Source organism: Leptonychotes weddellii, chromosome 1, assembly GCF_054177405.1.
Source record: "Leptonychotes weddellii isolate Sample4059 chromosome 1, ASM5417740v2, whole genome shotgun sequence".
NCBI classification, from domain to species: domain Eukaryota; kingdom Metazoa; phylum Chordata; class Mammalia; order Carnivora; family Phocidae; genus Leptonychotes; species Leptonychotes weddellii.
The window spans coordinates 57,869,359-57,887,959 of NC_138369.1; the positions used below are offsets into that span (position 1 = coordinate 57,869,359).

The following is an 18,601-nucleotide window of genomic DNA, read 5'->3' on the forward strand; positions in this document are numbered from 1 at the left end:
TGCAGTTAGGGAACCCCTTCTCCTTCAAACTTGCATGTGTAGCATGTGAACCACCTGAAAGTTGTTCCAGGGCAGATTCTGATTTGGGGCGGGGGGTGGGAGCTGGGGGGAGAGAGCCAGCCTCTGGAACAAGCTCCCAGATGATGCTCCCTCGAGCTGCTGGTCCACAGATCACACGTGGAGGAGCAGGGCACTAGCCGTGCCCCTGCCTTTATCCTAGAATAACCAGGTTCCTTTTTTCCAGAAGTCTTCTAAGAAGTCTGTTAGCCTTTACTTGTTTGCCTGTTTCCCTGGCCAGCCAAGATTCCGTGTGGGCAAGGATCCTGTCCCCCAGTGCCATGTAATGAGTCGTCCCACAAATATTTATCAAGTGCACTAACCATGTGCCAGACACCAGGTTAGGTACTGGGGACACAATAGCGAAAACCAAGTCCCCGCTCTCCGGAGCTTATGCTCTAGTCCTCGATGGCAAAGAGTGGATAATAAACATGTGGAATGAAGTAAAATTCCTGCACTGAAACAGGGTTTTCTGAGAGCTTTGGGAGTCTGTCTGGCATGGGGCAAACCGTACAGCCAGGCCCCGTGTTCCTCCAGCCCCGGTCACCAGGCCAGATGGTGTCTCCACTCCTTAAACAAGTCGCCATGATCCTGAATCCTGTAGTCAGAGCAGCGCCAGCTCTGATCGACCCTCTGTATGTGATGGCTCAGGTCAAGTACCTCTCAGGTGAGCCCAAGGGTCCCCCCACATCTGCTCATCTGTTCAGACACTGCCCCGGGTGAGCGCCCACAGGCCCCTGGCCTGGGGTGTTACACACACACACACACACACACACACACACACACACACACCCCACACACACACACACACCCAGGCTTGCCCGAATCTCTGGCCTCCACTCCCCCGAAACCCGCCTGACTTCCGCAGCCAGCAGGGGTCTCTCCCACCCGGCCTGCTGCTTGTTGCTTCCGTGCTCTGCGCCAGGTAATAGTCCCTGAACTTCCATTATTACACCAGGGCCGCGCCAACACTGGCCTCCGTGAGTCCTCAAAATAGACAGAAATTCCCTCAGGAGGTTTGCATTCTAGTAAGGGGAAATAGACAATAAACATAACAACTAAGCGCACCTGGTTGTTAGGACACAGTAATGCCATGGAGAAAAGTAAAGCAGGAGAGAGGAGGGGGTGGCAGGGTTGCAGTTTTTTCAAGGTAGTCCGGAGGGCCTCATGGGGAGGTGAGACCCTGTAGTATTTGGCCAGAGCAATACCCTTCCAGCTCTTTCCATCTCAAGGCCCAGGCCCTGGAGAGAGGGGGTGGGGGAGGGGAGAAGCCTCCACGGGAGCCTTATTGTCCTCTCTGAGTACTCTCCTGCACCCCGCTGTCTTGCACCCCGCGTCTGCCTGGAAGATAGGCTCATCTCTGGTGCGCTGGGGGCTTCCGAAGGATCCCAAATGCCAAGGCATGTGTCTGGCCTCTGGCACTGCCTTGTGGGTCACACTGTGCAGAGGGCTCCGCCGTCTTCATCCTCCAGCCCCCCAGTGTATGTGGGTTCCAGGCTTACTCACAGTTTCAGGGGCTCCTGGGTACGAGGCAAAGGCAGGAGCATGCCCCCAGGGGTGCTGCAGCTGCCAACAAGCAGGTTTCAGGCCAAAGCCAGGTCTCCAGCTGCTTAGGTTGCCATAGTGACATCTTCACAGTTCTGCAGCACACAAGGAAGGAGCAGGGAGTTGGGACCCACAAGCAGGTGCTCCCCACCCGCTAGGTTATGGACCCTGAGCAGGAACTGTTGAGAGACCTGGATGCAGAGGGAGGACGACCTTCCTACCAGCTCAGTGCACCCCACCCTTGGGCGGCCACCGCTGCCCGCTGAGGGCCAGCCTGGCTGCAAGGAAACCCTGTAGCCCCCTAGTGCCTGGGCATTCAGAGCTCAGCCTTAAGAGCCAGTGGCCCTGGATTTCAATGCTGACTTGGTCCCTTGCAAGCTGAGTGACTTAATCGTCACGGGGTTCCAGTCCTACAGCTAAAAGACACAAATAATACTGCCAATCTCGCAGGGCCGGGCAAATATTAAACCACCCTTTCTAAAGGTGCTTTGCATGTGTTGGGCATAGAGCAGGTGCTTCATAAGTTGGGGCTATTATAGTTGCCATTATTGTTAGGATTCATTCTGCTCTGAGGTGTGGGAATCAAGACTTAAGTGTTCCCCGGAGCTTCCAGACAGAGCAGTGACGTGACTTAGCCGTCTCCCTGAGGGTTACAGAGAGAAAGGAGGGGTCACACCCTGGTTCGAGTTTCCTGGCTTTTGTCTGGGTCAAGGCACAAACTGTAGTTCTGGTTTTAAGAAGAGAACTCTGAGTGAAACAGAACAGAACCAGGTCAAATGTCAACTTGGGTATTTCCGGGCAGCGGGACATAGAACCTTCATTCTGTCTTTACGTACTGGGCCCTGGGAGTCCCCGGGGACCCCTGGATGTAGAGGCCTGTTTCTCATTCCTAGGAGAGTTAGAGAATGCCCAGAGCACTCTGCAGCGCTGCCTGGAGCTGGACCCCACCTCCGTGGATGCCCACCTCCTCATGTCCCACATCTACCTGGCACAGGGCAATTTTGCCATGTGTTCTCACTGCTTAGAGCTGGGCGTCAGCCACAACTTCCAGGTGGGGGTCCTCTATGCCCAGCCGCCCACTCAGCACCCAACGGCCCACCCAGCTGCAGCCCCTATTTGCCCCGGGGGGGGGTAGCCCCAGGAGCTCCCTGCAGCCTTCAGACCCTTCTGCTGGCCAAAGGCAGGGGCAGGCTCAGTGGGCTTCTGGCACTTTCTCCAGGCTGGGTGCTGTGAGTAGCCGCAGCAGCATGCCAGAGCCCCGTGCCCCACTGTGCTCCTCTAGGTCCGAGACCACCCCCTCTACCACTACATCAAGGCCAGGGCCCTCAACAAGTCTGGGGACTATCCAGAAGCCATAAGGACACTGAAAATGATCATAAAATTACCAACTCGGAAGATGGAAGAAGGCAAGAAGTTCCGTGGGCCCTCTGTACAGCCCAGCGAGCGGGTGTCCATCCTACTGGAACTGGCAGATGCCCTCCGGATGAATGGGGAGCTGGTAAGAGATGGCATGCTCTCTTCCCTTGGGACTGGGGCATTTGGAGGTCCAGGGTAATCAACCCAGGCTCTTTGATTCTGGCTGATGTTTATTTGTGCTACTGTTTGAACCTTTATTCATTTGGAAGCACATCCTCCCCCTGCCTAAAGGCTTCAGAGGCTCCCACTGCCCTCAAGATAAAGTCCAAACCCTACTGGGTCCTGCATGATCTGTCCCCTGCCTACCTCACTGTCCCCACGAGGATCCCACGCAGGCAGAGCACAGAGGCCCATGAGGGCAGCCGCAGGTGATCAGGCAGACTGGGCGATGTAGAGCTCCAGTGGATGTCATCATCCCACCACAATCTTTATGAACTGTGTCCCCTTGGAGTTTCGTGGTATACAATTTGCTCAACTGTACGAGGCAGCACTGGGGCCTTGGAGGGGCTGGGTAGGCAAAGGCAGCGAGCACCTGAGCATCCCATGCTGGTGTAAAGGAGCAGCGGAGAGCACAGAGGCGGGGAGGGGGAGAGCTGGCTCCCCATGCTCCCTTGGCCCCACTGTCCTCACTCACCCACCCGCTCACCCGGAAGCAGTTTGTCAGCAGAGCTTCAAGACCATTTCTGTGATCCACCAGTACGGGGGCATCTGGCCTCCTGGGAAAATCCTGCCATCAAGAAGGAACAGCCCGTGAGGGCCTCTCTCCTTAAAAGTTAAAAATTGCCTTCTGGGCAGAGATGGCGATGCAGAAGCCTGTTGGTTGTACTTTCCTCCTTTAAATCTGCCAAAAGGAACACAAGACTTAAAAGTGGGGAAGGAATCTCCATCTATAACAAAATCAGGGATGGGCCGCATCCCAGAAGAGTTGATTAAACCGGTCATTTCTTCGGCTAGTGATTGAGGGCCACCTATATGCCAGGCGCCATGTGAGGGCTGGGGATAGAGGAGAGCAGCCCGCAAGGTCCCTGTCCTTTCAGAACTTACCGTCCGTGGGGGAGAGAGAAAGCAGGGTGCCGTCAGTGGGACCTGAGGTTCCAGCATTTGCTTGAAACTTTCTGGAGATGTGGTCAAACCAGGAAAAGCAGGGGCATTCCGCTTTTGGAAGGGGAGGACCACTGGACAAGAACTCTCTGCTAAAATGCGTCCTTGCTTCTCTCTGTCCGGACTCCTTTCTAGGAGACGTGGGCCAGAGGAAAGGAAGGAGGGAAATGACCGGAAAATCAGTTCCCCAGCTGGCTTTGCTAGGATGACAGATCTGCAAACTGAGGCCTTCCCTGTGAGCCAGGGGTTCCATCCTGACCCCCCAGCTTCTCACAAAGTCTACCCCAAAAGGGAGGACCCACAGAAAGCTCAGAGGAAATGTGCTTTCTAGGGTGGCTGTGCTAGGCCTTCTCCCTCCCCAGCCCCGTTCCAGAGAAAAGGGAATGAAAATCTCATTTGAGAATGAGCAGTGATCAGATGGGACCCAAAATAGTGGTTATAGGGAAGGAAGGAGGCGAGGGAGAGAGGAAAGAAGGAAGGGAGGAGGGAAGAAGGGAGGAAAGGTAGGAAGGAGGGAAGGAAGGATGGGAGGGAATGAAGGAAGGCAGGAAAGAGAGAAAAGGACAGAGGGAGGAAAGAGGAGAGAGGAAACAAAATCACAAGCCAAAGACAAGTGAGGGTTACACTTTGGGAGAAAGAGTATTATACAAAATAAAAGAAATATTTATTTATTTATTTAGTTGTCTCTTTTTTTAAGATTTTATTTATTTATTTGACAGAGAGAGATAGCGAGAGCAGGAACACAAGCAGGGGGAGTGGGAGAGGGAGAAGCAGGCTTCCCACGGAGCAGGGAGCCCGATGTGGGGCTCGGTCCCAGGACCCTGGGATCATGACCTGAGCCGAAGGCAGACGCTAAACGGCTGAGCCACCCAGGCGCCCCTAGAAGAAGTATTTTAAAAAAACAAAAACTTTTCTGCACTCAGTGAAAATAAAAAGAACATGAACTCTTGTAAAAACCAGCTCAAAGCAGAGCACCAGAGGTCCACAGAGGGGTTCAGCTAGCAGAATTAGACAGTAAGCACAGGAAGCAGTGATCCGTTAGTCCCACGAGAAAAAACAGAAAGTGGCTGAACCCTTGCTGAGGCTCTCTGATGGAGGAAAGGGTTGAGAAAAATCACTGAAGTGATTTGAGAGGATGATGGATAAGAGAGAGACAGCAGATAGCCAGCAAACGCAAAATCAACGTTCCTGCAGAAGCGAGAAGAAACGGAACCCGGGACACGTCAGAGATGGACCAGAATGATTCCTTTAGGGGAGACACAATACAGTGACCCGGAAAGGCACTCTGTGCTGGAGAAATAGCAGTACAATATTAAGACCAAGAAATATCCTAATAGTAATGTCCTAATGAATTTACAAGAATCAAGGATTCACAATGTCATTGAAGGTTCTGACAAGCATCTGGGTAGGGAGCATATTACCCGCTGTGAGAAAAAAAAAAAAATCAACTTGGCCTCAGACTTTTACTCAACAATACTAAATTCAGGAAGACAACAGAACAATATTTATAAAATGTTGAGGGGGGAGGGAGTCCCCCCAGGATAGCTTTCATGTATGAAAGCAATAAAGGATACTCTAAAAATTCAAATAACTCCAGAATTATGGTGTTAATTAAACCTTTTTGAAAAATATACTTGTCTATGTAATCCAGACAACTAAAAACACAAAAGAAAATGAAGGTTTTTTTTTTAAATACTTAATTTTTTTAAGATTTTATTTATTTATTTGACAGAGAGAGACAGTGAGAGAGGGAACACAAGCGGGGGAGTGGAAGAGGGAGAAGCAGGCTCCCCACTGAGCAGGGAGCCCAATACGGGGCTAGATCCCAGGACCCTGAGATCATGACCTCAGCCGAAGGCAGACACTTAACAACTGAGCCACCCAGGCACCCTGAAAATGAAGTTTTTTATAAGTGGGAAAAAAATTTGAGCTGTAAAAGGACACACAGAACTAATCTAAATAAATCTAAATATAATTACATTGAAATACAGTCATTTCAACTCAAAGCCAGCGTAATTGCTAAGTTCTTGAAATAAAAGTTATTAAAGTCAAAATAACAATAGTATCCCATAAAAAATTCAGGGAGGAGGATGGGAAGGGGAGGTGGGGTTACTGTAAGCATGCTAGTTTTTTCCATCTTTATAGAGTGTGAAACAAAAAGTTTACAGAAAATGTGTCTTGATAGAAAGATGACTTTTTTTTAAAAAGATTTTATTTATCTATTTGACAGAGAGAGACACAGCAAGAGAGGGAACACAAGCAGGGGGAGTGGGAGAGGGAGAAGCAGGCTTCGCACTGAGCAGGGAGCCCGATACAGGGCTCGATCCCAGGACCCTGGGATCATGACCTGAGCCGAAGGCAGATGCTTAACGACTGAGCCACCCCAGGCGCCCCAGAAAGATGACTCTTGGTAGAATTTAAAAGAGACGATTTCCACCACTTTATCAAGAGTTAGGAAGAAAAGAAAGCAGACCACACGTAAAGGCAGGAATGAAGTCAAACACAGCAGCATATAAAAATGAAAACAAAGCAAGTTGACAGAAAACCTGAGAATGTATCTGTGATAATAAAATTGTAAATGAAATAAATGTAGCTATTAAATAAAAGAGGCATTAGAGTGGTTTAAACAAACAGAGGGAACCCTTACTGTCTGTACTTCAAAAACCAAAGGACCCACCCAGAATGGTAGTAAAAACATGGTACAAACATACGAAGCAAACAAAAAGAAAGCAGAGGTTGAGGAAGAAATGTCTGGTAAGGCTGAATCCAAGTCAAAATGGACCAAAATGGGGAAAGAGAGTCACTTTGTTAAAATAATCAAGGGGACAAATATAATGAAGAAATAATTCAAATAGACTTTTTGTACCAAATACCATAACATTAAAATACTTTTGGGGCACCTTGGTGGCTCAGTGAGTTAAGCGTCTGCCTTCAGCTCAGGTCATGATCTCAGGGTCCTGGGATCGAGCCCCAGGGGTGAGGGGGGTCTCCCTGCTCAGCGAGGAGTCTGCTTCTCCCTCTGTCCCTCTCCCTGTTCCTGCATGAGCATGTGCGTGTGTGCGCGCACTCTCTCTCTCAATAAATAAGTAAAATCTTTAAATAAACAAATTAATAAGAATAAAAATAAAACATACCTTTGACCAAAAGCAGGGAAGTACAAGGAGATGTGTCCATAGGTCTCTAACAGGAAGGAATCGCCAGCAGACGTCGAGGTGCTAAGGAACAGGCTAGTTCTTACAGTTGAAGGTTTCTGTGCCCCCAGCTAGCCGGGCACCTTCCCCCTGCCATCCCCCAGGAACAGTGGTTGTGGACATTGAAGGGCTGTCTCTCTCTTCTGCCACTGGAGCCTCTCTGCAGGTGGATGGGAGCCATCCTATCCTTGGCTTCCGTGTAGCAGAACTGCTCCCAGCTGTCTCTCTGTTTCCTTTCTCTTCCGGGGTTAGGAGTGGGAAGAGGGATCACTTTAAGTCTCCTCCAAGAGGTTTCAAGTGTTGTCAGGCCACCTGTGGTGGGCAACAGCTCAAGGAGGGTCTGTTGGCTTCCCATGTCCCAGCATGAGGCCACCAAGGTCATGCAGGATGCCATCAACGAGTTCAGTGGCACACCAGAGGAGATCCGCATCACCATCGCCAGTGCGGACTTGGCCCTGAGCAAGGGGAACGTGGACATGGCGCTGAGCCTGCTGAGGAACATCACGCCCAAGCAGCCCTGCTACACGGAAGCCAAGGAAAAGATGGGCAACATCTACCTGCAGACCCGCAAAGACACCCGCCTCTACATCGGCTGCTACCGGTAAGCCCCAGGCGGCGGCACCCTGCCGGCCTGGGCTCCAGCGGTGTTTTAGGGAGTGTTTCCTCCAGATTATGTTTCTTCCACCTGGGTCTCCAGTCCGCGTCCTCCAAGTGTGTTAGATGCAAGTACAGAATTTCCTGTGGGTCAGAATTTGAGTGTGCTCAGTCAGGACGGCTCATTGCTGAGTCCTGAAGATCCGGAACTGAATCTGTCCTGCTTGGCTGCCCTGTGTGGCCCCACATTCTGGTGGGAACCATGGGAATGTGCTTCTGCCCTGGCCCCTGACTCTGCCTGTCCCTGAAGAAATGTCCAGTGACTTGATGTGGCCGATGAGAGGGGCAAGAACGGGGAGAGCTGGGGTTAGAAGCCCTGTCTATATACTTTGACACTGGGGCCTCCAAAGTACCTTCCCAGCCCCTCCCTCAAACAAAACTCTGCCTCCTCAATCCAGGTGGGAGGCGGTGCTGGGGGTGGGGTGGGGTGGGGTGGGGGAGGTGAAGCCAAGAGCAGTGGGAAACCAATAAACAGTGGAGTGGTCACATGGAGTTTTAGAAAGTGCAGGATGCCTGCTTATGCAGAGGGATCTGGGGGGGGGTTGTTTAAGAGTGGAGGCCAGAGGGGTGGATGGAAGCTCTGGCATGATCCAGAAAACAGACAAGGAGAGCCTAGACTAAGGTGGCTAACACAGGCCCTCATGCACAGTGGGCTTTCAAGGAGTACTGAGTGATGAATGCATAAATGGATGAATGAATTAGTGGGAAAGAAGAGGAGGAGGTGGATTCAGAAACATGAAAGATGTACAGGTCTGAGCTAAGTTTTTGGTTGCTTTTGCAGGGAGCTCTGCGAACACCTGCCTGGTCCCCACACCAGCCTGCTACTGGGTGATGCTTTCATGAACATTCAGGAGGTGAGTGAAAGCCTCATGGCCTTGCCAAGTGGTCCCCCGATCTCACGTCTCCAGTGGGAGAGAAGAGAGACCGAGAGAGAGAGAGACCTCTGGACACTTTTCCCACCAGCCCGAAAAGGCCCTGGAGGTTTATGAGGAGGCCTATAGAAAGAACCCACACGATGCATCCCTGGTCAGGAGGATCGGGCAAGCCTATGTGAAGACCCACCAGTACACCAAGGTCAGGCTAGGTTGGGGTGGGGAGGTGGGGGCAGCCCAGCAGAGAAGAGGGAGGAGGATGCATGAGTAGGAGGGTCTGGATGGGAGGGGAGTGGCTGCATTTCCACCCTAGCTCCCTGCTGGATGGGGTACCAAGGGGAGAATTCAGAAGCCAGCCACCCACCCCCAGCACACACTCCTGCTCAGCTTGAGCCCTCTGCAGCTGGGCGGGCCTTTCCATCTCAGGCTTCTGTGTTCTGGAGGGACACACAGGTGTGGTGGCCACTGAGGGAACGCGGTGTGAGGCATTCAAGGTAGAACCAAACCCAATGCCAGTATTTCCTGTTTGCCCTAAGGCAATTAATTATTATGAGGCCGCGCAGAAGATCAGTGGACAGGACTTTCTGTGCTGTGATCTGGCTGAGCTGCTCCTGAAGTTAAAGAAATTCAGCAAGGCAGAGAAAGTTCTGAAACAAGCACTGGAACATGACTTTGGTGAGGCCATGTCCTAAAGTCTCTCCCCCAGCATACTGCGGCCCCCTCTGCCCCCTCTGCCGCCTCTTCTCCTGCAGAGTGATGCAGGGGTCCTGAGCCCAGCCCCCTCCCTCCCCCATCCCCGGCTTCCCAGGGGCCAGAGAACACTGATTTGGGTTTCCATTTTGCAGTCAAAGACATCCCGACCATGATGAACGATGTCAAGTGCTTGCTTTTGCTGGCAAAGGTTTATAAGAGTCATAAAAAGGAAGATGTGGTGGGAACTTTGAATGAGGTAACTGACAACAGACAACAGACTCAAGCTCTTTATCTGCCGTTTCCTGATGGGAGCTATAAAAGGAAGGATAGGACTGCAGGTCTGGAAGGCTCCAGGCCTGGCCCTCAGAAGAGGACCTAGGTTACACCTCAGACCTCTGCCTTCCATTTATTCCCACACCTGTGCTCTTCGTTGATGGTGCCCCAAAGTGCCCAAAGGCCGGCTGGGCCGGGCTGGGGAAGGCAGGGAGGAAGAAGGTGCCCTTGTCCTCAAGGATGCTGGTGGTGATAATACTGGACAATGCCAGTTGTACAGCACTAGGCTTTTTGCTTTCTTATTAATTCTCACAGCAGCCCGTTGAGATAAGCACTGTGACATTCCTGTTCCACAGATGAGGCTCCAAGAGATTAAGAAATGTACCCAAAGTCACACTGCTAGTAAATGGTGGAGCTGAGACTGGAACCAGGTCTGACCTGATCCAACCGAAGCTCTTTCCCCACCGGGCTGCCCCAGTGGGACACTTCCCAGCCATTCCCGCCATACCTTCCTCGCTCTTTCTAGCAAGGGCGTCGCCAGCCACTTGTTCCTGGGGGGCGTTCTGCGGGTGTGGAAGCAGAGCCCACTCTCTCACTGCTGGAGGTGATTTAGTCCCTTGCTTCCCATTGGATTCCCACTCCTGTTTGGCCCTTAGAAAGCCCAAAGCTTAACCCTGGCGTCTTCGTTCCTCTCGTTCCGATGCTCCCCGGTTACTCGCTTGATCCTTTTATGTCGTGGATATTTGCAGAGGCTGCCTCAAATTCCCGGCAGGGCAATATTCAGCGCATATGGGTCTATCAAACCCCAGCCTGCTCTGAGCACCTACTGTGTGCTTGTTCTAGCGCCAGTTAGACACGGGAAGTAGCAGGGTGTCATGGAAACAGGTAAACAAGTACAGTCCAGTAGAGTGTTTTGTTTGGGTGCTTTTGCTTCTACTCCTGCCCCAGAGGCAGAGTCAGCTGAGTAGTCAGCCAGTGGCCTTGCCTGTCCAGAGTGACCCAGATTTGCTCAAGGGCACTTGAGATGCCCTTTCTGAGAATCTGCTGACACAGAAACAAGAGCATGGGGACTTGTTGTGAATTGGCCTGAGATCTAGCACATCAGGCTCTAAGTCTCTGATCCTGAGTTTACTGGTCTCCCCAGGCCATGGACCTCCAGTCTCGGATACTGAAGCGCGTTCCACTGGAGCAACCAGAAATGACCGCCCCCCAGAAGCAACTGGCAGCCTCCATCTGTGTCCAGTTTGGGGAGCACTACTTGGCAGAGAAGGAGTTTGCCAAGGCCGTGCGGTCTTATAAGGATGCCCTCTTCTACTCACCCGTCGACAATAAGGTGGGGTCCTCAAAGCCAGAACCAGCCCCTTCTCTTGGGCCATGATGTCTTGCCCAGACCCCTGCTGAGGGGTAGAGGCCAGGTCCTTTCCTGGGCCGCCCTGAGGAGCTGCAGGTGTAAGGGCCCGGGGCCGCTGGTGTGGGGAGCCTGCTTTAGCTGACCCCGGGGCCCTCAGCCATCACAGCCGTTGGACCGAGGCTGGGAAGCCTCCCTTTGGACAGCCATTGTGGGAGGTAGAGCGGGAAAGGTGCTGCCGGAAGTCATGTTAGTCTGGCATTTCCAGGTCCCCCTTGGAGGTGGGGACACAGTGAGAGCTGTAGCTGCCAGGGGCCTTCAGGCACAAAGCCAGACTAAGCTTCCAAGGAGGTTTAGGGTCATGCGGGAGGTATGGCCCACATGAAGCAATGGTGGCTGGAGTCCACACTAGGAGAACGGAGGAAGAGCTTAGTGCCACTCTGCCGGGCCATTCATTCATTCATTCATTCATTCATTGAACACGCGCTCATTTGGGGCACCTGGGTGGCTCAGTCGATTAAGCGTCTGCCTTCGGCTCAGGTCGTGATCCCAGAATCCTGGGATCGAGCCCCACAGGCTCTCTGCTCAGTGGGAAGCCTGCCTCTCCCTCGCCCTCTGCCTGCCTCTCTGCCTCCTTGTGCTCTCTCTCTCCTTCTGTCAAATAAATAAATAATTAAAATCTTTAAAAACAAACAAAAAAACAAAGCATGCACTCATTTAACAGAGATCTCATATGCACCAGGCTCAGTGCTAGGCCCGGGAGACAATGGGCCAAGACCTGTCCCTGCCCATAGACTGCCTCGGGCAGGGGGACAGATGAGCACGCTTGCAGTTCCAATGCCACATGAAACGTGCCTGCATGTGGGTCCACACACTGTGGTAACTCAGAAGACGGGCACCTGGCCCGGAGTCTGGGGCACAGAAGGCGGCCCAGAGGCGGTTTGGTCAGAGCCGGAGCTGAGGGATAAGTACGAGTTACCCAGGCCCCAAGTGTCAGAGGTTAGTTAGTAAAACACATGGTATGAGTGGAGTACTGGTGAGGGAAAAGGGGAGGGCCAGAGACCTATTGTGAAGGCAGAACTAAGAGAAATGGGTGATGAGAGCTGGAGACCTCAGTCTCCGCGTTTTCCCATGATGCTCACTGGTCGATTCTGTCTGGCCTTGTCGCAGGTGGTGCTGGAGCTGGCGCGGCTCTACCTCCTGCAGGGGCAGTTGGACTTGTGTGAGCAGCACTGTGCCATCCTCCTGCAGTCGGAGCAGAACCATGAGACCGCCTCAGTGGTATGCGGCCGCCGGACCTTCTGCCTGCCCTCCCCAGGCTCCCTGTGACCGCCCGAGGGCTGCTGCCCAGCCCCAGAACTCAGACACCTGGCCACCCTGGCCCCAGGGGTGGCCAGGCAGAGGGGACGGAGCACGGGGGCCGGCTGCCCTTCACGCGGTAGGGGGTGGGCTGGCAGCCGGGGGCAACGTCACGGGGGAGGCAGGGAGGCTGATTCCCTCCCGGGGCTGGGGGTGGGGGGTGGTGAACCACACCCATAGTTGGTGAAGGCAAGGGTGGGACAGGTTCCTGGGTTTACAAAAGTGTGTGGGAAAAGGCCTCTCCTGTCTTGACTTCTCTCCTCCCTAACACCCAGCCAGCCACCAGGGCTACCCCACAGAAGAGGGGAGCCCTCATTCCACCTCCACTGCCTATGGCCGGCAGTTCTCAGACACGAGCCGAGGGGCTGGTTCTGCTGCCTGTCAAAGGGTCCCACTGGTGTCCACCCCTGGGCTTATCTTCCCGCTTCCGTCCTCGCCCCAGCTCTCCCCCCGCCCCAGGCAGGCCCTTCCTTCTGGGCTCCTCCTGTGGCCGCTTCTCCCTGTGCCCCGAGAGGTTCCCCTGGAAGTCCTTTCCCACCTGCCCTGCTTATCCCCACCCCAGGCCAGCCTCCCCACCCCCACCCCCAGGCCCCTGCGAACTGCTGCCAGGAATTCCGGAGCACCATGTGTTTTCTGATAGATGATGGCTGACCTGATGTTTAGAAAACAGAAATACGAAGCCGCTGTCGATCTCTACCGCCAAGTCCTGGAGAAAGCGCCAGGTAACTGCCTGCATCAGTTCCCACCCCGCAAGGGCTGCTCTCCCGGAGAAGGGTGGGCCCCCTCCCCTCCTTCCTGACTGGGCAGAGGAAGCCCCTTCCTCTCTGATTGTTCCCAGAGAGGCAGGAAACTGATAAAGCCCCGATGGAACATGCTGGCCCTTCCTGAGTCCAAGGGGCCAGTTCCTGGTCTCAGGCAGGGCAGTGCTTGGCACTGGACCCAGGAGAGCCTGTCTGTCCCCGCATCACAGCCATTGGACTGGATGTGGCCCCCTTCTGAGGTCACAGCACCTGGAGGTGGCTAGAAATTCTCCCTGATTAGGTAGCTACATTTCCCCTCACTGCAATATCAAAGCACCCCTCTTGCTGGGGCAGGGACCATACCTGAAGCTCAGACTTGAGCCCCCACAGGCCCACAACCAGCTCTGCCTAGAGGCCCAGCAGAGTGCTGCTGTTAGGAGTGCGAATCCTGGAGCCAGACGGCCTATGTCTAACTCAAGCTCTTCCACTCACCAGCTGTGTAACCGTTGGCAGAGAACTTCTTTGTGTCTCAGTTTCCATCATCTGTGAAATGGGAAAAATAGGTACCTCGTTGTGTGGTTAATATATAGGTAAAGCACTTCCTGCCAGGTACTGTACAAGTGTTAGCTATTATTACTGCTTTTCAGTATGACTATTATTATTCTCTCAACTTTGGAGACCAGTGGAGACATTGAAGCTGCTGGGATGTCCCTGCTCAGCCCAAATGGGCAGTGTTTGCTGGTCCCCTCACTTCTCCATGCCTGCCCACGGCACCCAACAGGACTTAGCTAGTGGTTATCACAGCCTGAATATTTCTGCTCTCTTATTTTAGACAATTTTGTGGTATTGAATAAACTAATTGATCTGCTATGGAGAAGTGGCAGACTTGAAGATGCCCCTGCCTTCTTTGAATTGACCAAGAGGATGTCCAGCCGCGTTCCTTTGGAGCCAGGGTTCAACTACTGCAGAGGCATCTACAGCTGGTGAGTTGGGCGGGGGTGTAGGAAGTGGGGGGCGGTAGGGAAGGGGGCTGTCAGGGCAGTTATAGGCAGGGGCTTCTTCCTAGCAGACACGCTGGGCTTCTGCAGAAATCCAGCCTGCAGATCAGGGCGCGGGGAGAGCAGCGATCCAGCCCCGCTGTGTGCAGACTCAGGGAGTGGCTCCTGCGTGTCCCTGCCCTCCCTGGCCCTCAGTTTCCCTCTCTGGTTCTTGGATTTCTCTTCTCCGCTACAGGCACATAGGGCAACCCAACGAAGCACTTAAGTTCCTAAACAAAGCGCGCAAGGACAGCACTTGGGGCCAGAGTGCCACCTACTACATGGTGCAGATCTGTCTGAACCCAGACAACAAGATCGTGGGCGGAGAGGTTTTTGAGAACCTGGTGGCTGAGAGCAAGTAGGGGCCCGGCTGACCTGGGGGCGGGGGCGCAGGGGCAGGACCCTGGGAAAGGCGGGGAGAGCCACGCGCGGCGGGGTCCAGGCCGAGTGAGGGCCCCGCGGTGCCCGGGTTCCCGTGTCCAACGGCCGCAGCTCCACCGACAGGAAGGACTCGGAGCAGCACGGCGTGCGCACCGCGGAGAAGCTGCTGCGTGAGTTCTACCCGCACTCGGCCTGGGGCCAGACCCAGCTGCGGCTCCTGCAGAGCCTCTGCCTGCTGGCCACCCGGGAGAAGGCCAACGTGGAGGCGGCGCTGGGCACCTTCATCGAGATGGCGCAGGTTGAGGTGGGCCGGCGCGCGGGGCGGGCGGCGGGGGGGCGAGGCTGGGGGCCCAGCGCGCCGACGCCCGCTCCCACCCCCCCACCCCCGCCCCGTGTGCAGAAGGACAGCGTACCCGCCCTGCTGGCCACGGCACAGGCCTACGCGCTGCTGAAGCAGGTCCCCAAGGCGCGCACGCAGCTGAAGCGTCTGGCCAAGGCCCCGTGGGCGCTGGGCGAGGCGCAGGACCTGGAGAAGAGCTGGCTCCTACTGGCTGACCTTTACTGCCAGGGCGGCAAGTTCGACCTGGCCACCGAACTGCTGCGGCGCTGCATGCAATACAACAAGGCAGGGGGCGCGCTGCCGTCGGGGAAGCGGGGACGCCAGGTGGAGGCGGGGCGCAAGGGGCGCGTGGGCGTCGGGGGCAGAGGAGGTGCGGGTTGGAACCCGCTGAGAAGAGGCCGGACAAAAGGGGGGCATATGCACGCTAGAGCAAGATGGGAACGGGGGCCCGGGGGCAGGTGGGGGTAGGGGGACGGGGCAAGGCAAGAGGAGGCTCACCGGGTCGGGCAGCCAAGAGAGATGGGAAGGGTTCAGGGGGTCGAGGGGCGTGGGGGTCAGAGCAGGAGGGCTGTGGGGAAAGGGGTCGTGCACGCGTCGGGGTAGCCTAGAGGGGGAGAAAAGTTGACCCCTTGCAAAGGTGGGAGATGCTGCTGGAGTCCCTGAGAGGTTCAAGTTAATGCGGCTCACCACCCTCCTTTGACCCCCCCTTCCCCCGCGGGTTGTACCCTGTGCTGGGACCGGGTGTGGCTTTCCCTGCAGTCCTGCTGCAAGGCCTATGAGTACATGGGCTTCATCATGGAGAAGGAGCAGTCCTACAAAGACGCAGCCACCAACTACGAGCTGGCCTGGAAGTACAGTCATCGTGCCAGCCCTGCCATTGGTAAGGCCAGCTGCCGCGGTGCATGTGGGCGAGGAGGGACATGGGCAGGCGGCCCATTACCCTGGCTCTTGGGTAGTTAGGGTGCCACTGTCTGTGTTCCCTGGGCCCCTGGACAGGCTTCAAACTCGCTTTCAACTACTTGAAGGACAAGAGATTTGTGGAGGCCATTGAAGTCTGCCACCATGTAAGCCCCTGGGAGACATTGAGGGTGGGGGTAGGGGGCTGGGTGAAGTGACTTGGTCCTGGGGCAGGGACAGACACCCCTGGCCTGACGCTGCACCCCCTTTCTCCCTCTGTCCCAGGTCCTCAGAGAGCATCCTAACTACCCCCAAATCAGAGAAGAAATTTTGGAAAAGGCCCAAGGGTCTCTGAGGCCCTAGGTGTGGTCAGTGGGAGCCAAGGCGGGTGGAAGCCATCAAGCTACAGATGTTTCACAGAGGGGTTGGGAAGTGGGTCAGGGGAGAAGAGATTCAGAAAATGACCTATTCTTACCCATTTCTATATTGTGTGTGGTTTATTTGAATCATGCCTCATCGGGTCTAAGGGGCATCCCAAAGCTTTGTGTTTTTAAGGCACAAGAGGCAATTTTGCTCTGAGGAAGAGAGGGATCCGCCAGCCTAGCTTATGCTGGGCTCCTTGGGCACCTTCTTCCATTTTTATTCCAGACTCTGTGAGGGAGCAGAGGGGAACAAAGAGGTGGTTTAAAAAACAAGTTCCCTACCGCTATTGTCATATTATTATGTCAATTTATAAATGCCTCCCCTCTCGTCTCTGGTCTCCAGACCCCCAGAGCTCAAGAAGCAACTGCTCCTCCCTGCCCTGCCGGCCACACCATCCTGCCCGGCTGGGGCACAGACAGGAGGACCAGCTCAGAGGGTCCCAGAGCTGAGGCTCTGTGTGAGGGAGGCCATCATCCTGCAGCTTGTGAGGGCCCTTGGCTCACTCTGTCCATACATTCTGTCTCCCCAAGTCCTCTGCTGGTCTCTGCTGCTCCTCACTGGTTTGGGACAAACCTGATTACCCATGCCTGGTACAGGGAAATACAGCCCAAGAAAAAGTAGTTCCCACTTCACATTTCCTAAAAGACACTGACAAACAAATTTATCCTCCAGAAACCCTTTTCACCCCTCGGGGGACACAAGCAGTGACCCCTATTTAGATGAATTATGTTACTTGTAACGGGCAAGAGGGTGACAGAGGTCACTTTTGCTCCAGCTCCCAACACCTCTCGTTTTTCATGATGGCAGTAATGGGCCAGTCTGGCTTAGAGGAACAAACTCTGAACTGGGAGTCAGGAGTGTGACCTTCCCAAGACCATCCGCTCTTTGGACCTCAGTGTCTCCCTCTGTGGCAGGACATTAGACTAGATGTGCGTGTTCCCAAACCATGACACAAATCCCTGCCAGTGATATACAGCAAACATTTTACAGTTTAATAACTATGTGTTTAAATATCATTGTTACATAACAGAGAAAAATAACTAGCATGATGAACTCATGAATTCCCGAGTGCTGTTAACTCAGAATGGTTCTACCTTCTAAGCGTATCGATGTAATTGATGTGAAGCAAAATACTTAGTATGAGTAGAATGCAGCTATGGCAAAATTTTCAAGAGAAGTCGTCCAGTGATGAAAGTTTGGGAACTGAACAGGGAGGGGTTGCTTTTAGAACACACAGAATTGTCCTTGGTGGTGGCTGAGCCTTGTTTTTATAACATCCTGCTGATCACATGCGTGGCCTCTTGATCTGAGTCAATGACCTGGAATGCTTTCCCCAGGTTACTACCATCCTTCCTATGGGAAACCAGTCCCCTTTCCTAGCATCTGCTTTACAATCTGGTTTCTTGGGGCGGGTCGTTGAGAGACAGGTTTGTCTGTATGTAGAATGATGCTGTAAAGGATTGTACATTAATCACACTTTTATTGCTGTAAAACCTAAATTGTCTTCATTTATCTTAAAAAAAAAAAAAAAAGCCTAGGAAGTGATTCTGTTGCCCTAGACAGGGAGTGGGCAGGTTCAGTCCAGCCATGGGCTGTGTCCATGGTTTAGGAGCCTGTGGGGGCTTCCAGCCAGGGAACTGGAGCGGCCAGGAGCTGCCATCCAGACCCCCAGGCTAATCAGAGCAGGGCCTCAGAGCCCTTGGAGAGATCCAGATTTTGAATCACGCATGCTGAAGCAATCTCTACAAGAGGGTTCCCGGGGACCCTCGGGGGGAGGACAGAACAACGGAATGTACCAGGATACTCCACCCTGACAAGCCTAAGGCCTGGCTGTCCCTGGCTAAGTTGGTTACAGGGACAGGCTGCCCACCGTAGGCCAAGCTCCAAGCTATGGATCCTCTCCCAGCCATTGACCATATGGCCACGTGGCCATGTCCAGAGATAAGAGACAGATACCCAAAGAGTGACAGAACTTGCAAACAAGAGGATAGAACATAGAAATAGAGGCAGAAATATAAAAACAAAATGGAAGTCACAAACAAGGCTTGCATGTCCCCGGCACTCTCCTAAGTGCTGTATATATGTGAACTGAGCAAGCTTATGAGGTGAGCGGTGTTATTATTTGCACAGTATTGAGGACACCAAGACCCAGTGGTAGTAGAGGGGACAGGATCTGCATAAGTCACCTTGCTAGGTAGTAGAAGAGCTGGGATTTGAACCTGGCACTCTGGGTCTGTGCTCGCACCCAATAAGCCACAGAGATGAAATAAGGAG

The 18,601-nt window shown here is 53.7% G+C and overlaps 2 protein-coding genes across 2 annotated transcripts in view; one reads left to right on the forward strand and one right to left on the reverse strand.

The window, feature by feature from the left end:
* TTC21A (tetratricopeptide repeat domain 21A) overlaps positions 1–17,810 on the forward strand; it is a 33,093-nt gene extending 15,283 nt beyond the window's left edge. The window contains exons 12-29 of the mRNA XM_081824652.1: positions 578–724; positions 2,496–2,653; positions 2,885–3,100; positions 7,673–7,911; positions 8,746–8,818; positions 8,928–9,038; positions 9,373–9,511; positions 9,682–9,785; positions 10,947–11,135; positions 12,321–12,431; positions 13,150–13,231; positions 14,082–14,232; positions 14,483–14,644; positions 14,791–14,971; positions 15,068–15,292; positions 15,767–15,887; positions 16,004–16,071; positions 16,190–17,810. Of these exons, the coding sequence (XP_081680778.1) occupies positions 578–724; positions 2,496–2,653; positions 2,885–3,100; positions 7,673–7,911; positions 8,746–8,818; positions 8,928–9,038; positions 9,373–9,511; positions 9,682–9,785; positions 10,947–11,135; positions 12,321–12,431; positions 13,150–13,231; positions 14,082–14,232; positions 14,483–14,644; positions 14,791–14,971; positions 15,068–15,292; positions 15,767–15,887; positions 16,004–16,071; positions 16,190–16,267 (2,555 nt within the window). The 3' untranslated portion in view covers positions 16,268–17,810. The remainder of the gene's footprint in view (positions 1–577; positions 725–2,495; positions 2,654–2,884; positions 3,101–7,672; positions 7,912–8,745; positions 8,819–8,927; positions 9,039–9,372; positions 9,512–9,681; positions 9,786–10,946; positions 11,136–12,320; positions 12,432–13,149; positions 13,232–14,081; positions 14,233–14,482; positions 14,645–14,790; positions 14,972–15,067; positions 15,293–15,766; positions 15,888–16,003; positions 16,072–16,189) is intronic.
* The window catches only part of CX3CR1 (C-X3-C motif chemokine receptor 1), a 227,335-nt gene that overhangs the window by 84,501 nt on the left and 124,233 nt on the right, over positions 1–18,601 (reverse strand). The gene's annotated exons all lie outside the window — the stretch shown is intronic.